The sequence below is a fragment of the Bactrocera oleae genome, chromosome 2 (assembly GCF_042242935.1).
Source record: "Bactrocera oleae isolate idBacOlea1 chromosome 2, idBacOlea1, whole genome shotgun sequence".
NCBI lineage: Eukaryota > Metazoa > Arthropoda > Insecta > Diptera > Tephritidae > Bactrocera > Bactrocera oleae.
Genome location: NC_091536.1, coordinates 64,299,227 through 64,322,293, shown reverse-complemented (window position 1 = coordinate 64,322,293; position 23,067 = coordinate 64,299,227). Strand labels below are relative to the sequence as shown.

Sequence of the window (23,067 nt, the reverse complement as noted above, 5' to 3'; positions counted from 1 at the left end):
CACATGCACTCAGACACATCGCAATACACGTAGGCATGTACGCACACATTGAAAAGCATTATCCAGTAATTACTAGTAAGCGTCCTTGTGTCGCCATGAAATTATCAGCCGTATCAGTTCTATGACGATGAGATTGTAATTCATGGCTTGCTTAAGAACCAGCTAGGTGACATTCGCCATGGTTATTATCTAAAGATGGTACGAAATGGAGCACTTTAGGAATCGGTTGTGATCTTCTTTTTATGACATCCAAATCATTCCTCTTTAGGCAATACGCGTGATTAAGATGCGGTTTGAAATTCATGTATACAAGGGTCAATTAACTTAACAACCGAAGGTCTTGGTCTTCAAGAAGAAACTTCCGTTTTACTTTTGCTGCAGAGGGCCAGAAAAATCATCTAAATGAGAAATACCAAGTTAGATACAGTGTACAAGTACTTATAGTTAGTCGTCTCTAAGTTTTAGATATAGGCTCCGGTTTACCACGGAAACAGCATGACACTGGATCTTGTTACATTACTCGGGCTAAATTGGCGACTGTGAACACCATCTCAGCACAGAAGAATGTACCAAAGGTATAGTTATCGACAGCCACGACACGGGAAGGCAGCTTCGAACTTTATAACCTGTACTATCTTTCAGGGCGAAGTTTTGGATTTAACTGAAATTCTCCAGTTAGTTAATGTTTTAGTCGGCCGGTAACTTTCTTTTGGAGAGCAAAGTCGCAATTAGATCGAACCGTTGCATTAAAATGCCAATAGAATCCTCAGTTATAAATAATAATTTGCGGAAGGTTGCAGATAAAAAATATTTTACTTTTAATTAGCGGGGAACTGAGTAAGATTGTAAGGGTTATCACAGGGAATTTACCCTTTAAGCATTATTTTCTGAAACTAGGTAAGGTAGTATCGAAAGTAAATAAAGTATGAGGATGAGAAAATGTCAAAGCATTATTTTTGCCTTCAGCCGATTAATACTTTTTACAGTTCCCAATATTGCAATCTAAATGAAATAAAGGTTTGAAACACTCAAGAAGGTTATAAAATCCTGCGAGTAGTTGAACGGTGTTCAATTGGCCCCTGGTGGGCACAATAGCCTAGTGATAGTATATAAGGCCGCTTAAGGTCAGGTGTTCTTTCGATGCGCTTTTAATCAATCAACCTTTGTTCAGTTTAGAGGAGAATAAAAGGTTGTGAAGCGCACGGAAAAGTTGACATCTTATTAGCCGGGTGTGATGAACAATGAAGTGATAAAGCGCACCCATATAATTTCAGAGGCACAGGAGTTAATACCATGCAACTGGGATTTACAATCTAACAATGCCTTACTACACCTAAATGTGACTATTGTTTATTGTCTTTGTTATTTATGTTACACTTGGTGTCAAGGCGTTTGCTTGCGCTTTTCAATTCCATCCATGCATGTTTTGTGGTTACAGAGATATATAAGTATATAAAGGGTTTTCCAATAGGGATGATATGACTGTCATGAACTGTAATTTTTTTTCATTGTATTCAGTAATATTTACAATTTTAGCATGGAAATATATACCCACGAACAACGTTTACAAATTATTCCATTTTATAATCGTCCACCAGTGGTCGCTATTCGTCGAATTGTTGAAAATTTCGAGCGTACATTTTCTTTACAACATTATCAAGTGCATATAAGACAAAGAACCGCTCGAAGTACCGCAATTAGTCGATTAAAAGACGTTCTCCAGATTTGGGACTGTAGAAACCACAACCTGGCGGATTTCGAGAAGGATTTGGGCTTGCATCTATATACAATTGTTCTCACTCAAGAACTGAAGCCATTGGACCACCGTAAACGTCTTGAATGAACTTGAAAACGATAACGATTTTTTTAAGAAAGCCATCTTCTCCGATGAAGTTCTTTCTCATCTGAGTGGTGGTAAATAAACAAAATTGTCGATTCTCGTGTGAAGAAAATTCACAAATTATTCATAATAACCATTAAATACACCTAAATTAACAGTTTGGTGTGGTTTTTGGTCTGGTGGAATTATCGGTCCGTACTTCTTTTGAAATGAAGCTGGTGACACCGTTACTGTCAATGAAGAGCCAGATAGATCGATGCTAACCAACTTTTTATTACCGGAATTAGGGGAAGTTGATCTTGACAATATCTGGTTCCAATAAGGCGGGGCTACGTGCCACACAGCACGTGCAACAGCCTAATTATTGCGAGAAAAGTTTGGAGAGAATTATCATTAATCGATAATTTCAAGAAAATGTGACATTGAATGGCATCCAAGTAGTTTTGATTTAACACTATTAGACTACTTCTTGTGGGGTTATTTGAAGTCATTGGTCTTTAGCAATAAACCAGACTCTCTTCAAGGCTTAGAAGCCAATATTGAACGTGCTATTCATGACATACGACTTGATTTAGTGGAAAAAGTACCCGAAAATTGGGTTATCGAATTCGTTCCTGCAAAAAAAAGTCGTGGAGGCCATTTGAATGATGTTATATTTAGAATTTAATTATATCGATTGTAATTTACATTACATAAAAAACATTTGAATTTCAATAATAATTAGTGTGGTTTTTTGAAAAAAAAATCATATCACTCTATGGATGGATCTATTTATGTATTATTACAGCAGCGCAAAGGATCTTAATGGTCGAGACGTTGATTTTTTCATGGAGCGTTTAAAGTTCTTTATTAATTTGTATCAGAGAAATGATTTGGAGGTCAATGGTGAAGTTTACTCTAATTTTCAAGCGATGTTGGATACATACGATATATATGAAAATGAGACCTTCTATAATACACGAAGGGTTGCAGAAATGGTAAGAATGTAGAATAGTAAAGCTCTTAACTAATAATTTTATTTAATCTTCTATTGTAATTTCAGCTCTCGCCCTCTTGTGAGAAACTTATACGTAATTGCAAACTATCAGGTGTCGAAGTCGAATGCTTCAGCCCTAACACATTTCAGAAAAGTTTGACGACTTATGGATTTTGCTGTACCTTTAATCGAGGAAATTCGTGAGTGAAATTTCATTACAGCCTTAAAACGCTCCTCGGAATATTTAAAAGAAGTGTTTCACTACAATTTATTTCCAGAATAATCAATTTGTACTAATATATCAAAAATTGTTATCGACATCTCAGTGTTTCATGTTCTGTAATGAAGATAACAGCGTTATGTTTCCCTTTATTCGGAAACACTTTGACAATTGCTCGCGAACTACTTTACGATATCCGCTCCAAGCGTATGTGGACTTTATTTCTTATTGTTCCGACTTGATAATACAGTTCGTCACCTCTGAGTTATTAAGAAACTCTGGCTAATTGGCTCTGGTTAACATATTTGTGGAGTTCCTTGTAGTAAGAGTTTGATTCAAGGTTTCCATAGGATAACTCCATTTCCGCTACCCAATAATTCCACGTACACCCTACCACTCATTCTTAATTTGTGGGTATTGATTATCGACGATCTCTTAAGATGCCTTAGAAATTTACTATAATTAAATTGTTTTAGGTTCTAAAATTATATCATTTGCTTTCTGATTATTACTGCCATTGTAGGTCAACGATTTTCAATACCAATCAGGCTTATATTGGAATGACCGTGTTATAAGATTTTTATTGAAATAATTCTCTTTTCACTTTTTAACAGTTACAGCGATCGTAAAATCCGTGATCAATTCGTTAATTCGGAGCTTGGTTTGACGGTCGTTTTGAATACCAGTCATACAGATGACTTTATGTCCATATTGAATATAGATGGTTACATTGTCATCGTCCATGATTCCGATATCTTTGCCGACACAACATCAGGTGAGGCACACGAGCTATTTATAGCAGATGGCGAAGAGTCCTTTATGGCATTGCGTGCTCTTTTGGTTTATACAGAACCCAGTTTGAGTTCATTTAGGCCACATACAGTAAGTGGGACGCCCCTTACTTGAGCGATATTTATAAATTTCATCCAATATTTTTACTTGCAGCGTAAATGTTATTTCGAAAATGAATTTTCAGAGTATGCAGCGGGTACTCAATGGAATTATAGTTTTTCAAATTGCATAACACGTTGCCGAATACGTAGTATGGTGGCGCTGTGTCGTTGTATACCCTTTTATATGGATACCAGATTGTTGCCGGATACAGATGGCGTTATTTACTGCACCCTGCAGCATGTGCCGTGCCTGCTGAGCTATAACTGTGAGTTTGTCCAGAGCTCTCTGTGAGTCTAAGCGAAACTTTCGAATATATTGTTATTTTGACAGTCAAATGGACTAATGTGCTTACACAACGCGAGCTCTTACCTGGTTTAGAGCGTGCTTACGAAGAAGCGCTGTACTGCCCGGAATGCCTGCCAGCCTGCAACGATGTGCAATATGGTGTGTCGTTCATGGCATTGCCTATAGATCGGTTCTTAGCTAGCAGTACGAAAGCGTAAGTTCAACTGAAGTACAGTTATATGGAAGGTGGACTTGGTTAAAAAACTGGTCACAGTTCCGAACTGAATCGATTTTTTGTTCGCTCTCCATATGATAAATGTTATAAGCTAGAACTTTTTTAGCGAAAATTTCTATTTTAGAGAATTGGATAAAATCGGCTTGGATTTGGAGGAGATGTCTGTGTTACGTATCCACTTTGATGAGCCATATGCAAAGTATTACAAGCGAGTGGTGGGTAATACCTGGTATGAAGCATTGTGTACGTATATGTTTAAATACACTACGAGTATATCGTTTATAAAGCTTATTAGTTCTGAAAAATATTTTCTTTTGCGTTTCTAGGCACAGTTGGTAATGTAACCTCAATATTTCTGGGCTTCTCTATTGTTGCAGCCTTTGAGATTGGATTCTTTACATCGAAATACGTAATACTTGCCATAAAATCAGCCTTAAGACAAGATAAACAAGAGCAAAAAAAAGGCAAAAATAAAGATGATATGCAACTCTATATATGTCCTTAAATAAATTAAAATTCTTTGTTAATGAATGTAATTAATTTGTTGTTTTAGATATTACTTCATTAAAGCTTTATTGCCTGTGTCACAATTTTAAAAGCGTTTCCTCTTTACTAGAGTTTCAATGCTCCACCTTAGAAATGGTTAGAAACTTGACTTACTTTTAAAGATTTAGTCTAACTTCTTTAAATCTTCTTCTCCTGAATTAACCTTAATTTCTATGAGCCGAAAATGAAAAAGTTTTGTTCTCTTCTTTGCCATAAGGAAAAACCGTGAACGTTTCTAGCTATATCGATATTCAAACTCAGCTATATCTAAACTCTTGGTTTTATATTGGCTAGGTTCTCATTGACTTAGCTGAACTTGCCTATTTATAATTTCCTAAATATTCGGCTGGTCAACCTATTTGTTAAAGATTGGATTAAAGGAATCATTAAATGAGGAGAAACTCACCTCCATCTGACATTACTAAGGACCAGTAGATCTTTATATATAGCGTGACAGCCGGCCAGTATAACCTAACCTAGTGTAGAGTATTGGCTTAACACATTGGCCTGATATCCAATAACGCACAGGTATTTTGATAATGGATAGTTTTACCATGTTAATAAAATAATTTCATGTGAACCCAAAAATACTGCTTAAAACCTCGCCGGTCGATTGTTGTAGTTTTAGACGTTTCGGAAAAATCGTTCGACTTTCCCCGGGCAACAAAATTCAAAGCACTGCCGATTCCACTAAAGTCTGGAATAATGCAATGACATAATTGTCTCGATGATTAATATTGATTGAAGAATATAGTAGCATTATTCTACATTTTGTTGACCAAATCAAGCATTAAATTACTTACAAGTTTCTTCCTATTCATTTTGATTACTGAAATAATGAAACTAAGTAAGTATAAAATATTGTTTGCCCACTCTATCGAAATAATCAATTAGTGCAAGCAATTACTGCCAATTTACGGTTGGCTTGTGGAAGGATATGCATGTTTATGTTCAATAAGATTGAGCATTTTATAAATCCTTACAACTCTCTCATCTTCAATGACTAACAATAGAGTCTAGTTGTAAGCCTAACTGTTCTACTAAACGCTCCACTAATAACCCATAATGCTGCGTAATTAGTTCAATATGCGTACGAACATGTCAACACATACATACATCGGCACTTTTCTCTGGCGCTTCTGACACCAAAGCAATTAACCGTCGCTAATTTGCCAGCGAAAACGACTCTAATTTACAGGTACAAGGCAACCGAAAATCTACAAGTGCCGCTAACAAACCCAACACCCAGTGATTACCGCCGCACTACCCCGTTTCATTGGTGTAAACCCGTGGCATTTGCTATTAGAGCTACAATTAGTGCGACTGTCGGTCGGTTGTCAAACACCGTATAGCGATTGCATCTCTTTTATCTGGCACGACTAATATCCCAACGTTAATGGCAACGCTATTGCCGCACAAAAAGCGCCACGCACCTCAACAAGCGCCAAATAAAATGAATCCACCATATATGATGGGGTGTGCACCTTGGTGGGTGCTGACAGTGCCAGCTCCACGACGCGATGGCAAGCGGAAAATCTCATTTGCCGAGGCATTGAAGGACTTCCTGCGGAATGTATCATTTCATTGTTATGGAAAATTAGTGGAGCCTCATCGGCGTTTCCACGAACTGTGAGTAGGCGCACACAATCGCGTACTTGGCAATATCATCTGCCATCAGTGTTTGTCGGAGCTGTTGGAGCGAGAACTTAATCATCAGCCTTTTGTTGTTGCTCTTCATTTACTTGCAGTTTCTTTTGGATTACATTCCATGTCACAATGATGAGCGTACTGATTGTCTTTCTATAGAGTACGTCCATCTTCGAGGGGCAATTTTTAAGCACAACCATGTTTGATCCATTATATCCCATACATAAAGTGCCCTTTCCCACAATATCGATATGCTCACAGAATCGCATGTCGAATATTTCCATTACCAGATATGCGGAGAAACTGTAAGCCCCTGCCCTCATAAATCATACTTGATTTTTAAAGAACTTAAGAAATATATATTTGAAATTGTATTTGTTTAGCCAGCAAAAAGATCCTTACAAACGAGGAGATAATTATTTTTAAAACGAAAAGGACAATAACTATGAAGATTTCTTAGAATTTCAAAACTTTTTGGATATTTACGACACCACGGATAGTGAGGTATTTTATAATACCAGAGATCGCATGAAGGAGGTAAGCATCAATTTCAAATAGTTCCAATTGATATAACTCGTTTTCACTTCACTCGAATTCCTTTAGCAAATTTGAACTTTTTTGATCTGTATGTTCGCAAACTGCACTATACCTACTTAAGTGTTCACATTTTATATAAAAAACTAATTTTCGGACATCACTTCTTTTCTTTTATTAGTTAACACCAAGTTGCAAGGATATTTTAAGCCGTTGCCGTTTAGCCGGAGAAGACTTTGATTGTCTAAGGAAATTTACGGAACCTTTAACAGCAAATGGTTTTTGTTACACCTTTAATGAAGATGGCCTGTAAGCCAATTAGAAAAATATTGATGTATGAGCTATAGTTTTGTTCACATAACGGTTGTTTGTATCACCTAAAACTAATCGAGTTAGATATAGGGTTATAGATATATAAATGATCAGGATGAAGAGACGAGTTGAAATCGGGGAGACTGTCTGTCCGTCTGTCCGTCCGTGCAAGCTCTAACTTGAGTAAAAATTGAGATATCTTTATAAAACTTGGTACACATGTTTCTTGGTACCGTAAGACGGTTGGTATTGCAGATACTGCTACCACGCCCACAAAACGCCTTTAATCAAAAACAAATAAATTGCCTTAACTAACTCCACAATAAGATACAAGACTGTTATTTGGTATACAAGATCATATTAGGGAGAAACATCCGCAGTTAAATTTTTTTTTTAGTGGGCGTGGTACCGCCCCTAATAGGTTTAATGTGCATATCTCCAAAATTCAAACAAATTATTTTAGCACCTCTATCGACAGTGTGAAAATAGGTGAAATCGGGTGCCAATCCTGCCCCTTCGTCAAACACGCCAGAGACATTAAATTGTATCTCTGGGATGTTATGAGATAAATTTATAGGAACCGCGTGGCACGCCCACTTTTAGGTGAAAACCCATATCTTTGTATCTGCTTAACCGATTACAAAAAAATTCGGTACATAACATTCTTCTCATATTTCTATGTTATAGCGCGAAAATAGGCGAAATGGGATTACAACCCCGCCTATTTCCCATATAACACCATTTAAATTATATCTGATACTTTCACTTTCCAATATGCAAAGCAAGTAACAATGTTTGTATCGGGGTAAAACTTTGTGTGAATAATGTGTTTAAAGTATGCCACCACGTAATTAAAAATTGTCTAAATTTAACCAAAACTGTTCAAGCCCCTACGTACTGAATATGTGGACCCCAGTGTCTATAGTTGACTTTTTACCGAAAATATCGGTCAATGTGTAAGATATACAATTAAAATTCATAAAATAAAATAAATATTGTAAATGAAACTCTGGATACTAGCATGTCTTTGTGTCAAAAATTGGTTGAATCGGATCAATACTTCCTTTAATATAAAATTTTACCAACACCTGAAGTAATTTCACGAGCTTTGATCCTTGCAAGTTGCGAGAGTATAAAATGTTCAGTTACACCCGAACGTAGAACTTCCTTACATGTTTCTACATGTTTTTTCGTAAACATTTCATGGCTATCCATGTAGATTAATGACGAATAAAGAGGCTGTATATATAGAGTTTTAAAAATGTTTCTTTTATTCTTTGCAGATATTCGAAGCCGCGGCCTCAAAGTTGGAGTTTTTACAAACAGTTAAATGGCCTCGTACTATTACTAAACTCTTCAAGTAGTGATGAATACTTTATGGCATCACTATCGATATACATTCCTATGGGCATTGTGCAGACATCGCTAGTGGTTCGGTAAAGGAACACTTCGTGGAATGTGGCATGGATACATATTTGTCAATTAAGCCGGGTGTCATTGAAACTGTCAACGAAGCTCGCATACTGTCGCCGTCAGTGGTAAGTGCCACAGTAAAAAGGATCAATCTAATTCCAACGACACATTGCATTAATTGCTGAAAAAGTTTAACTAAAACGTTTTTAAACTTCTTCCTCGCACACTTTCATAAGCGCAAATGCTATTTTGACGACGAGCAAGCCCGCATATTTGGTAAACCATGCAGTTTCAATAGATGTATAACACGTTGTCGCATGTATAGCATACTGGTATTATGCAATTGTTTGCTTTTCATACATCCCAAAGGGTTATTAGATGTGTCTACGGATTTTGTCTATTGTACGTTGAGGCACAAAGCCTGCTTAGACCGTTATTATTGTAAGTTTAAGAGAGAGAGATAGCGAGAGAGAGCATGGCTTAACTTTATATGTTTCAATATATTTTCACAGTCAAATGGTCTAATATTATTACTGAACGCAAATACATTCCTGGACTCGAACGTGATATGGAGGATTCTCTATACTGCCCGCAATGCTTGCCGCTATGCACCTCGGTGCGCTACGATGTTAACGCCAATGCACTGCCTTTGACTTTTACAATATGCACACTTTCCCGTAAGTAAACAATATTTCAGAAATCTGTATATGTATCTATATCTCTATTTCTATTTCTATCTCTATTTCTATCTCTACTTCTATCTCTATCTCTACCTCTATCTTTATCTCTATCTCTATCTCAATCCTATCTCTATCTCTATCTCTATCTTTATCTCTACCTCTACCTCTATCTCTATCTTTGGTGAATTTAAACGTGGTCGTACTAGGTTTGAAGACGATCCAAGCGTATGACGACCAAAAACCATTACCATTACCATGCCAGAAATCATTGAGCAAGTTCATAATATTGTTAAAGAAGATCCAAGTTTGACTAAGCGTGAAATTGCTGATGCCACATCGTTTTATAACTATGGATGAGACTTAGATCTACCACCATGATCCTAAATTGAAACAAGAATGTTTACAATGGACTGAAGCTCGTTGTTCAGCTCCAAAGCAGGTAAAGTCACAATGATCAACAAAGAAGATGAAAAAGGAATTTTGTTGATTGGTTATCTGCCGAGAAGTAAAACAGTCAACTCTGAATATTATTGCAGCCTTTTGGATCACTGCACCTGCTCACAAAGGTGTTTTAACAATTACAAAATTCAACGAATTAAAGTACGAATTGCTTGAGCTTCTACCGTATTCACCAGATTTGGCTCGCGGCGACTACTACCTCTTCAGAAACCTGAAACAATTCTTTTATGGAAAGCGTTTTTTATCGAATGAAGATGTTATTAGAGCCGTAGACAGGTATTTTGCAGAGCTTCCGGAAAGTCATTATAGGGATATATTGAATACAAGAATATATTTCGTACCAAAACAGTATTGTTTTATTTCGGGCGCAGAAACTTCTCTACCAACCTTATATCTATATATACATCTAGTTATATCTATCTATATATTATATATGAACTTTTCCAAAATGGTCAGCAAATGACATCACAGAAATATGCTTTCAATTTATGAAGATTTTCAACTAAGTTCCTGAGAAAATTTGAGAAAAATGGAAACAAAAAAGTTTTAAATATTAAAATTTGTCGACTTTTCTTCCGTGTAAACATAATTTCATCCTCAAGGTTAGGTAGAAGGAAAGAAAATAACTCGATTTAACCATTTTGAATATACAGTACATCATAAACACGATTAACTCTTCATATACATATGTAGTTTTATATAGAGTACATATATACTTCGTTCGATTGCAGAGAAATAGCAGAGAAAAATATATCGAGCCTTGCGTTGACCCATATATATTTCGGAATTATACATACTCAAATTTTTAGACGTGTACTCAAAGACACGTGGTTTGAAGTACTGAGTAAGTCTGCGTATTCGTTCAAAATCAATAGTTATTTTAAATTACTTTTTTTTACCAATCTTTTCTGCAGGTTTTATTGGCAACATTGTGAGCATTATGACGGGCTTCTCATTAGTTGGTATTTGTGAGTGCTATATTTCATCTATCGTCAATTGTTTTTGGTTTTCAAAAGTGAAATGCTAAGGCTAAAAAGCAGAAAGCAAAAATAGGTTTGATAATTCTGCCATGAGAAATGGTATTTATCGGAATTTTATTTATTTGTATTACCGTTAAAATATTTTGTCTAAATAAATTGTTTATGGAAGTTGTAATAGATACAATTTTAATTAAATTGACAGAGACAACTTATTTGCAAGTCATGTAAAAGTTTGCTCCATGAGTGAATTGAAAAATTTAGTACTTAAGAAGTCTTAGCTCTATTAGTTGCGGCAAAACTACTAACTCCAAATAGCTTCACGTATTTCAACTACCATCACGATATTTTCGAAACCAGCATTCCAAATAATGCATTAAAAAAAATTAATAATTTTTTTTGTATTTTGTAATTCTGAAAATCTTAGTAAATAAAAATGTTTGAGTTAAAAAATTCACAACCCTTTCGGAACCCACGACGTGCAATCCGCGGTCGAAATATTTAGTTAGTTGAATTCAGGGCCAGTTTTAGAGCAATGTCTTTTTTCGAGAGACTGAAAGTTACAATTTTTTTAAGATAGGAAGGCATAAGAATAGAAAAAAGTGTGCCTTTGTTTTAAAACAACACAAACTTTTCAGTTTACTTGGTCTATAAACTATATCAAGTTTATAAGGGTGTGATGAGCAAAGTATTAACAACTGCTAGGTGAAATTTATTTCAGCGTAATTTGCCAAGAAAAAATGTTCTCAGGACTCCCGCTCTCTTAGCATAGTTTGACTACAATCAGTTTGGTTGACAATCACCACCATTTCACATATACCGATATCCTAGTAGCCGTTTGTAGTAAAATTAAAGTGTAAAGCCAAATTTATCGTATGGCATTGGATACATTTCTTGGCTAGTTCCCTCGGCTAGTTATGCTTTTAAATACACTCATGTCATAATATGGGATCATTAAGAGGACTTTTGCTAACAACTCGAATATAACAAATGTGAATTTCGAATAAAAAACCTTCAAAAACCGGGTATAAATATCTCTCCTTTTTGTTGGAAAAATACTAACAACTAAATAATACATATTGATCTATGATCTTAAATTTAATCGGTCGGTTTGTATGACAGCTGTATTCTATAGTCCTCGATCTGAGCAATATGTTCCAAGATTATAGCTTTGCCTTGGATAATAATCCATGTCAAATTTCGTGAATATATCTTCTCAAATAGAAGGGTTGCCATACAAGAACTTGTTTTGGATCGGCCAGTTTGTATGGCAGGTATATTCTATAATAGTCTTATATCGACGGTTCTCATGTGGAGAAAAGAATATGTGTATAATTTCAGATCGATATCTCAAAAACTGAAAGACTACTTCGCGTATATACAGATAGACAGACGGAGATGGCTAAATTGATTCAGCTCGTCACGCTTATCATTTCCCATGCACATATATATACTTTATAGGGTTTTGGCGTTTACTTCTCAGTGTTACAAACTTCGTAGCAAAATTAATATATTCAGGACATAAAAAGAACAAAAACATTTTGGATGACCATAAAATAAAGTTCATCGAGATAGGTACATTTTAAAGGCTCTTTAAGGGTACTTTTCAGCTCATAAAAATTTAAGAGTTTCCTCCTTAACGAAGTAGTATCTAGAGATACTCAGTGACTATGTGCATACGTAGTGGGCATTCAAAGTAATATAGATAGTTTTCCAGTTTTCCAGTTTTTGTAGTCCCCACAATCGCAGTAATATTACGAAATCAGATTTAGTAACTGAAACCGCGACCAAGACCAAAGATGCGCGCTCATTAATAATTAATTCAATTAACATAATTTTATACGCGCAGATGTGTATTTGTGTATGTGCACGTGTATATATGTGTGTGGGTAAGTGCAGCTTTGGTGAAAGAGGTAACCAAACGTAGGTAGCACGCTGACAGATTTAGAAAGCGCGTACGTGCAATGCCTGCAGTTTAGACTAAGCACTACCTGGTAAGTAAGACTCGTGCGCTGTGTGTTGCGCTTAGGAGCATAAGCAGCTTTTGGCCGCAGGCCAGCCTGGAATAATGAATTCAATTTGTTAACTGAAAATGTGTGCAAATTTTCGCTGCCACTGCTGCCAACAAGGTGGTAACGCGCCCAGTTGTTGTTTGTGTTTTGGCGCTCATTGTTGCAAATTCTACTGTTGCTGTTGGCTGCAACAAATGAAGCTACTGAATTTAAATGTATGCAGCGGCATTAAAATATCCGTCGAGCGATGGGTGCACGGGGCGCTAGTGGAAGACACAGCCACAGAAGTTATTTGCTGCAACATATGCGGCATGTTGCACGTTGCGCGTATGGCGCATACCATTGTATGTACTACGGCGCTAGTTATGCAGCGCAAGTCGTCGGCATTCTGCTATTAAATTTGCAGTAGCAATAGTCGTACTTAACCAACAAATACATACATATGCATTGTGGCAAACAGCTCATTTGTACGTATCTGAGATTCATCTGCAACATTGCCCTCATAGCAGTAATAGCAAAATAGCATTGCAAAAATCGCAAACAACAACAACACAATCACTATGCAAAGTGTGTTTGTTTGCTGGGTATTTATTAACAAATTGCCACGAAAGTTGTGTGAACTGTACATGCTACGTTGCCTCAAGGCGATTGGTGGGTGGTACATCGCTAGTGGCGCGGTTCGCCAAGTTGCCGGTCTTGGACCCATTTATTATAGGTATATGCATGTGCATCCTCTTATGGTTGTTTGTTTGTGTTTATGGAGATGTGCTGAAATAACTGCTGAGCGCATGATAATATGCAGATCGTTGAAAGTTTATGTTAAAGTTAGTTGTGCAAATACTTTTCACTTGAGATTATTTAAACAAACTTTGCCTGCGTTTTGGCGCTAACGATGCGGCTCGAAGTGTAATTGCTACTTATTAGCGAATGTGAGTACATACGCTTGTACTACATACATGTACATAAATACATACAAACGTCAATATATGCCATGTAGTGCAATCTACAAGTTATAAACTACTCCTCCACTAATATGAGATTCGTAGCCGACTAGTTACCTAACCATAGCTTTCTACTTGTATATAACCAATTGGTAGTTTTTGAATTTTAATATCTTACAAGATATCAAGTAATAAACCAGTTTTCATTCAATTTATATTCTTATAATCTAACATGGGCTTTTTTCCAGGTCCTCCGTGTTATTGATTCATCGATGGTATAAATCTAATAATTAGTATCTTCCTGATAAGTAGAGGTTTCAGTGTAGGGTGTCAATGTAGATATATGTATGTACCTCCACGATATTATTGGAACTCTAGAAACTCAAAAATGGCGAATAATTGGGTTAGCTTGGACATTTTTTTCTATCTATTTCCGTAATCTAATAAACTGAGTGGTAAATACTTCGTGAGACAAAATATGAAGAATTTCAAACTTTTTTTAGAAGACGTAATTTTTTAACTGATCATAACTGATATGAAAAGGCTTCTTGCAAAATCCACTTGATGAATAATAAGATCCTTTATTAATCGGGTAACCAGTTAATATAATATTTCAGTTTTATAGTTAGGAACCGCCGCATACATGTACGGTAATATATTTTTAAATATTACGTTGTTGTTGTAACGTTTATCTAGTCCCTGCTTGGATGATAAGTAATAGTTTGGTTGTCGTCAGCTCAGCTGACGGGAGACCCAAGAAACAAGCTGTTTCAATAAGTTGGGTTTGTTGGGCATGCAAAGAGGTGGTTAGTATCATGCGGAGCCTCATTGCACGCAGGACGTATGTTTGGAATGTCGGGGTGTATTCTGGATAAGTAAGAGTTTAAACTGCTACAATATCCAGAAGGAAGTTGCGCGAGGGTCACAGCTCTACGTCTGCTGATTTGACTCCTGGTACGCAATTCACTGAGAGGGAGTCGATGAAGGTGTTGATGGCTCCAATGTGAATGGCGGTCAGTGCTTGTCTATAGTTAGGTGCGTCCGAAGTTCTTTCGTCGCACTGTCTGATGTCGTCGACGTAATCAAGTAAGAACCTCTTGATGTTCCTAGGATGCGGTTCCGCTTCAAGTAGACGACACAGGGGTAATTTCTGCGAAAACATCCCAACAGAAACTGCTTGGAGAGGAGCTCGTTATGTTCCTTAACCGAAGGCATAAGGGCCTCACTGTGCAGGTGTTCTGACAAGTCTGAAGCTTCTTCGTCTGCGTTGCACTACATCCAGGCTACCATATTGGTAATGCATAGTTTATCGCGGTCGTGTGTGGAGTGAAAGAGCACAGACTGTCCAATGTTACGCCTAAAATTGTAGGGTTATTAACTGTCGGAATTTTTGTGCCATCGACTGAAATTTTCAGTTTCAGTCTGTATTCGTCCAGTTTGGGAAAATGATCGCTGTGGATTTAGTGGGGGAGAGTGTCAGACTCCGTGCAGAGGAGAAGCGAGAAAAGGTCGGAGGGGTAGCTGTTTACTTTCGAGCACATGCCATCGATTCGATTGCCCGACGTTAATATCGTGCAGTCATCTGCGTACGAGGTCACGGAAACTCCCGCTGGTGGTTGGGAAGTTTTGAGATGTAGAATTTAAACAGTAGTGGGGAGAGAACACCACCCTGCGGAACCCCCTGTTTAATTCTTCTAAGTTTGGAGTTTCGGCCTCGAAACAGTACGGATGAATGCCGACCGCTCAAGTAGTTCATAGTCCACCGCTTCAGCCCTGGAGGGAGCGTTGATTGTTCTAGGTCATCAAGTAGCGTTGTGTTATTGACTGTATTAAAACCTTTTGACAAGTTCAACGCTACGAGGATCGTCCTCTCGCAGGTGGGATTCTGGTTTAGGTCTTGAACTATCTGGGCGTTTATGACGCTAAGTGCTGTGGTGGTGCTGTGCACTTTTGGGAGGCCATGCTGATGTGTCTTCATTACTGGGGAAAGGAGAGTTATCGGGCGATAAGATTCCCCTTTGTTGGCGGGTTTCCCAGGTTTCAGTAGTGGGAGCACTCTTCGGACTTTTCACACATTGGGTATTTGAAGAATGGACATCGACAAGTTGAGAACCTTCTTCCGTCAGGGCCAATGGATTTAGACGTTTTGGCCTTTTTGATGACTCTCTGAACCTCCCCATCAGTGAAAGTAAGTGGTGCGCAATTTTTTGGCATTTTGCGCAGACGTCGGGTAACACATCGTTTGGCCTTGTCGGTCGAAGGGTGCAGTGTAAACTGTCGGCTAAAATAGCTCGCGCACTTCTTCGGCTCCGAGGAGGCATGACCATCGAATTGAATTTCAACCCGGTCGTCATGTTTCTTCCGATTAGACAAGGTCTCAACAGTAGCCCAAAGCTTACTCACCCCGGTGGAGAGATTGCAGGACTTCAGGTGCTCTATCCATTTTGTCCGCTTATGTTTATTTACCATTTGCCGAATCTCCAAATTGAGATCCATTATTCGGGGATCACAGGGGTCGGAATGGCGTAAGGTATCGCTCCCGTTTGCTAATACAGCTGCTTCGGCTGGGAAATTAGAGCAGCGTTCTGCGATCCTTTCAGCCGATATAAAGCGAGCAGTAGGAGCAGCGATCACCTTGCGGAATTAACGCTCGCCAACGATGACGTCCGTTGGAATGGGTAGTGCGTTGAAGGTGCTCCTAGTAAATTCTGTAAACCGGTTTTCACCACGAAGCAGCACACCTATGTTCGGGTGATATCCTGTTGGGCAACATGTAACTGGGGGATGTATATATTAAATATCTCGAGCTCGGCATCGCCTGACCGGACAACTATACCCTGACATTCAAGGGTAGGGTCCCTGCGGTCGATGCCGCCATCGATTAAACGATATTGCACGGTGTTTTGTAGTATGAAGGCTAGACCTCCACCATTATCTCCCTCGCGATCCTTACGCAAAACGTTGAAACCTGCACAACTCAGATGATCTGAGCGGTTGTTTAACTTGGTTTCTATCAGCTATCGATACGCGTTCCCGGCTCATATATGCTATCTCCTCGATCTTACTCTGAAGTCCGTTGCAGTTTAATTGTAGAATTCGCGTATGTCACGGGTGTCCGGTTGTGATCCTAGGGTAAGGGAGGTACGTGAGGGAGGTGGTTGTTGCAGCTGTAATATCCGCATGGGCAGTTGTCGCACTGTGGTGTTGTTTGGCGACGCCACTAAATGGGATTACGGAGGCAGACTCCTACAGCATGGGGCAACACACGACGCACTCCACTCACGTGTGGTGCGCAGGCCGGAACACGACAGAAAGTGACACCAGCCAGTGCGAGAGTTGCACTTAACTGATGTGACGTTCCGCGTATAATGGTCTGAAACACGGAACAGACTGTGCGAGGAACCAGGAGGTGCTGAGTGCTTCTCGGACCGTAGATGTCCTTTCTTGGCCACTCGACTGGAGTAGCTGCGCAGTGCGCGAACATGGTGCAAATTGCATAGCCGTTGAGGCAGGTGTCGCAGTATTACGTTGGCAGCATGGGGCCACGTAACTCGTGGCCTACTCCCTATGGGCCTTAAGGCCTGAGCAGGTCTTAAGATTGCTCCATCCATTGCATGTATTGCACCTAATCGAGGTGGAGTTTGGATGGACCCTTTTAGCGCATGCATATGCAGCAAAAGAATTCATCGGGGCCCGGGTTGGACTTGATGCCAGCACGGGTCAAGAGGATACGGAGCAACCCTGCTGCTAGGGTTTGCTCTAATGACGACAAACTTAAACTAACACTTACCGATCCAAACAGGGTTATATCGGCGAACTAACAGCCCTTGGCCGGATAAAATCCGGGTCAATTCCGGTAACGTAGAACTGGCTGTTGCGGGAATTGATAAATATATATAAATATTACGTAATAGCTATGCTAATGCGGTAAGTAACTCTAAAACCGAAATATTAGATGATTTGTTACCTAAACTTAAAGAAACTTGAATTATTCCCAACTGCGTCTGCGACTATTTAAGCGTAATCCGAAGGTGTTTGTGTATAATTTCATGACTGTCGATGAAGCCTGGCAGAAGGTTGAGTGTTTCTTTTATAGGCTAAGTGCTTATCGGACTGATCTAGTATTAGTAATTCCGCTGTTACTGGAATTTTTCATTGACGGCCTTATTATTAGAGTGAGCCAATGTTTCGTTTACTCTGATTTGGAAGAAGAGTTGAAATTGAAATTAGGTCACAGTCGCAACAATAGCTCGGTTATAACCATGTCATGTGTTCGATGATATTGGGGATCAAGGCGTAATTGTCCTAGGTTTCGGGTTCGTTTAAAGCTCGACCGCGGTATAGTTAAACAAAAAAGAACATCTGAAGATAAAAATAAATATTTACAAGTTTTTTGAGCGGTTTAAATATTGGCGCATGGATAATGTTCTTGGTTATTAAAGTAATTCACATTTTCAGGTTGGTCATTATAATATTACGAGAACGATATGAATTGACAAAGGTATTCGGATTGAAGCTGTATAAGCTTTCACAATTAGTGCGTAACACTAAATGTATCTGAGTGCTCCGACCGCTTAAAAAAAGTTTGGGATTAAAAATTGAATTTTTTAATTTGAATGTGTAAGTTTGCCGACCAGTGCTCTTGAGTATTGAAGATGATGGTTCTGTGCGAACTCTAGCTTAGTGGTAGAACATGGAGTACGTAAACGCGAAACAATTTTAATTCTAAAACAAATAATTTAATAATTATTTTTAATTCCTCATTATTTGTTTGTGATTAAAATATTTGTTTTTTGTTTTTTAATGCGGTATTTATGGAATTCAACTTGTTTTTATTTCCGGTATATGGGATTACAAAATAAAAAAAATTAATTTTAAGGTTAATTCAATTATTTTTTTTATTGCATTATTTGCAACTCTGGTTTTTGAAAATGGAAATTCTCACATCTTTTATATTCCCCCTCATATTTTTAAGAATTGATGAAGTAGGAAGAACTAGTTAATGTTAACCAAAGTTCTGTTACAAAAAATATTTTTTTTTTAATTTTTCCATTAAATTGATTTAAAAAAAGTAATCCTTATCGATTTATCGGAAAATTTGCCCACTGCTCCCACCACCTGTATTACTTTGCTCGCCAACTCAATCAACGGAAGGGTCGGTATCCTTGATATTCAACGCCAACCCACCACGACTAAGATCAATGTCAATATCCCCTTCACCAAAGCCAACGTCCTCCTCAGCTTCTCCTGCATTGCTACTGCCAATTTGTAAGTCTGTGTGTCAAATCTTTTTACAATACTTTTTTTTAATGAAAATCATACAAACTTATGCCAGAATACTGATGTCGCCACTTGTTGTTTTTGTTTCATTATTTGTATGCTTCACTCAACTCTTTCGATTTGTCTTTTGTGCTCACCGACTTACCAGTGCAAGTGTATGTGCGCGTTATGTTATGTTTTCATTTATCTGTCGCGTCTGCCGGCTGTTTGGTTACAGAATGCGCCGCTGCGAATTGCATTTTTTCTGTTTACACATATTTTTGCAGCACATAATGAAAAGCAATCAAAGATGCAAAGCCAAGATACGATGACTTTTGCAGCTTCTGTTGAGCTTCGAACCGACCAGTGCTGCTGGAAGGCTGGTTCGCTGTTCGCTTGTGTGTTTCTTGCTCGGCACTGTGGTACAGTGGTGACCAAAAATTGTTAGCAGAAAAGTGTACAAAAAGTAAAAACTTTATGCTGGAATATAATATTGTTTTTCAATTTAGTGTACAATTTTAACTAAAAATTTTTTCAATTTGAAGTAGGTCTTCGACAGATAGTACTTCAAAATCGGGCGGAATACTAGTAGTAGTGGTCGCCACATATAGGGTAACATAAAGAGGCAAAAAAAACATACATGGAAGCTTTCCACTACATTTAACTTCAGGTTACCGGACCATTGTAATTCTTTTCAATCAGAAATTATTGCTATTAAGACACCAATAGACGCACTGCTTCGATGTGCTGCTTCATTTAGAGAGGTGTGCATTCGGCCCGACAGCAGAGCAGCAATACTGGCCGTGAACTCGCTGGCGGTGCGCTTAAGGTTAGTCATACTAGCATGAGCACCAACTTACTTCGTTATCATACTGGTTTGGGTGCCTAGTCATAGCGGAATCGTTAAAAACTCCAAATCTGACGTTGTCAAGCAATTCTAATTCACTCCATTTCCAATACAATCTCCGCTCTGAAACCTCTATTAGTCAACTAAGTACTTTCGACACGGTTCTCGTTCCTTATAAAATGCTTTTAGGATTATCCCTTAAAGGCCTACTTCTAATCCTTTGCAATGTGTGTCACATATTTGTTGAAAACAAATAGATATACATAGTTTGCTTCAAACTGCTGTTTCAATGTGAAGTAAAAATACTCCGAATCACATCAATTTTATTCGATTTCAAGAACATGTCAAGGTTCTAACCAACGAAACTATAGAACATGTTTAGAAATTTTTGTGATGGAACCTTTTGTTTTTAATTTGAAAGTTTTATTGAGCGAATTTTCAAACGAAATGATCGAAAAGATGTTAGTCTAATAAGACCTGATAAAAGGTCAGAATTTAATATTGAGTCCATAAATTTAGTTTGTGTTGAGACCATATTTGAATCTAACAATAATTTTGCAAGAATTTTCAAAGGAAGCTATAATCTGGTATTTCTCCTTTCCTATCTTGATTCAAAGGTTCACAAGGTTTTGAAAAAATTGAAGACCAGAAAAAACTAATAATAATAAACGGACAGTTTTCTCCTAGTTTAAAATAACATTACAAGTGTCCTAATAACTTCAAAATATAATTTTATGCGTATTATTTTTATATAAGTATATCAATGTAATTTTAAATAACCCACAAAATATCATGAATTGCTTCACTATCCATTGTCAGTAAGTATGTGAGTGGCAAATATGAGCGAGAATTTGAATGAATGGCAATGCTGTTCGCTCATTCATTTACAATTTGTTTGTGCGTAATTTTTCCTATTGACACAATAAAGTAGATGAATGGCGGAAAAGTATTTCTGTTCGTTTGCTGGCTTAAACATATATACCCACAAACACACACATAAATATATACATATATATATGGACAGCCGTTGGTGTGCATGTATGTTTGTGTACAATCAATTTGTGCAATGAACTCAACGCCGGTGAAAATGTCATGAACTTGTACCGGAAGGCGGAAGTGTAGACAATTTGACATTCAGAAATGAGCTTAAAGCACTTTGGTAATATATTTTTACGGCCCTTTAAAGTTGATGGCAGTTTTTTGGCCAGACGGAGTTTAATTAAATTTTATTTAGATAATTGAATCCAACATAACTGGACAACAAACTTGGATAACTTTTATTTTGCTTTGTTTCCTCGCTTTTGTTAAATACCTAACGAATTAGGGATACTATTATTAAGAACTGTTAATACTAGCGATAAACATATATGATATTAAACTATATTTAGGTATCCTGTGAGACAGATAATGGACGTAGCCAGCGGGCAGAGTCCGCTAAATAGAGACATTATATTGACAGCTCATTTATTATTGTAGTAACACTAACTGGTTCCAGGTTTCGCTGGAAGTAATTAATTAAAATTAAATTTCTTATAAGAACTGCCCAAAATTGTTAAAAAAAAGGGAATTCTGACCTGTGATTGTGTATTTTACTTTTCAGAGGATAACTTCCGTTCCGTAAGGGTCTTTGGAAATATCTACGAATTTAATTCGAACCAAGTTGTTCATTCGTCAGAAATTGCATTTAAAATGGAATCATGAAAATGAAAATTGTCACGGAAATTTTTTGGTGAGTTAACCTAAAAAAAAGTTAAAGAAACTGTGTTTGAAAATCGTGGTGTTGGCATCTGTAATATAGCAGAGGATCTCAAAATCTGTTATGGATCGACTTAATACATTTTGGTTAATGTTTTGGGCAAGAAACGTGTCAATGCTATATTTTACTCGTACTAAAAGACCTGAATACGACGTTACATTCTAGCATGGTTGTGACTGATCGTTTTCGCCAGATTTGACCCCTATGATTTGTCCATAAGTCTTCTAAAGATTAGGTACCTCGAATGAAGTTTCCAGAGAATTAAGGCAACTAATTTTCAAAGAACGCTGTTTGGATAATAATATTATTTTTGCCAAATTTTCAAAAAATATTTTTAAGTACTGGCACTGTACATAGTCAACTAAAGCTGCTTACGCGACTTTAATCTGCTAACCACTCAAACAGTCCGTCGCTCATTAAGCCTAACAATTGCTATACAAACAAAATACCTAGAAAGCTTCGCTTCTCCCTTCCCACAAGTACTGGAGTTAAGATATCCGCTATACTTTTGATGGCTACTGATGGCCCCACCTACGTTATGGCTACTTCTGCGTTTATTATGCCGACAATGTGGATATTCTTTGCTGCTACTGTCCAAAAATGCACAGATAATTGTAATAACAAAGTAATGATGAATTTGATGAATGCATATTCGACAATAAAGTTTCAGCTGCTCAAATATGAAAATAAATGAATAACTCAACAGACGGTTTCAAGGAACAACTTAAAACCGGGGGGTTGTAAGCCATAAGAAACTGCGGTTGTAAGTACGTATGCGTATAAGAAGGTCTGTCAATATGACATTGGCATTGATGTCGGCGCTCAAAAATAATATTGCATGGAAGGAAGTGGAAATTTTATCCTTGCTGATGATACACGAAGGTTTGGTGCAGCTTCAGTCGTTTCGGTTGTTGAGCGGAGAGCGCCGTGTTTGGTAAATCTGCAAAGGGGACAATTATTCAGACTGTCATTGTAGTTGTTGGCGTTGGGCAGAGTACTTCTTTCACTCTATAGAGCACACAATAAAAATATAAATTATTCAATTATAAATTACTTGCGACCAAACACTGCCTCGGCCACTGTGACTGCGACTATGACCACGTCTGAGTGGCTACGCTTCCGCCAAGTGATTATTTGTTTGACTGGCATTGTGGTGGCATGCCTAGGCAATAACTCGCCGAGTCAGCAGCAAATTTTGCGTATCAAAAACATATCACTTGCAATGTATGTGCTG

General features: G+C 37.7%; 2 protein-coding genes across 2 annotated transcripts; both read left to right on the top strand.

Annotated features, from left to right (window-relative positions):
- Positions 1-2,601: 2,601 nt before the first annotated feature.
- LOC106617628 (sodium channel protein Nach) lies at positions 2,602-4,955 on the top strand. The gene is made up of 7 exons (XM_014234959.3): positions 2,602-2,817; positions 2,883-3,016; positions 3,651-3,918; positions 3,982-4,195; positions 4,261-4,429; positions 4,575-4,693; positions 4,777-4,955. Exons 1-7 carry the CDS (start codon positions 2,602-2,604, stop codon positions 4,953-4,955), a joined length of 1,299 nt encoding a protein of 432 aa, XP_014090434.3.
- A 1,494-nt stretch (positions 4,956-6,449) lies between these two features.
- ppk24 (pickpocket 24) lies at positions 6,450-11,094 on the top strand. Its single transcript, XM_070107961.1, is given in 10 exon segments — positions 6,450-6,625; positions 6,745-6,948; positions 7,027-7,180; positions 7,359-7,486; positions 8,773-8,849; positions 8,909-9,027; positions 9,139-9,343; positions 9,415-9,579; positions 10,956-11,012; positions 11,015-11,094. Coding segments are annotated over 10 exon segments (1,365 nt in total).
- The last annotated feature ends 11,973 nt before the right edge of the window (positions 11,095-23,067 follow it).

Bases quoted from the DNA above. Each gene is read 5' to 3' on its own strand.
- LOC106617628 (XM_014234959.3), top strand. From the start codon at position 2,602: ATGGATCTATTTATGTATTATTACAGCAGCGCAAAGGATCTTAATGGT. The intron at 2,818-2,882 runs GTAAGAATGTAG...TTGTAATTTCAG, and splicing joins CACGAAGGGTTGCAGAAATG to CTCTCGCCCTCTTGTGAGAA. The intron at 3,919-3,981 runs GTAAGTGGGACG...TTTTACTTGCAG, and splicing joins GTTCATTTAGGCCACATACA to CGTAAATGTTATTTCGAAAA.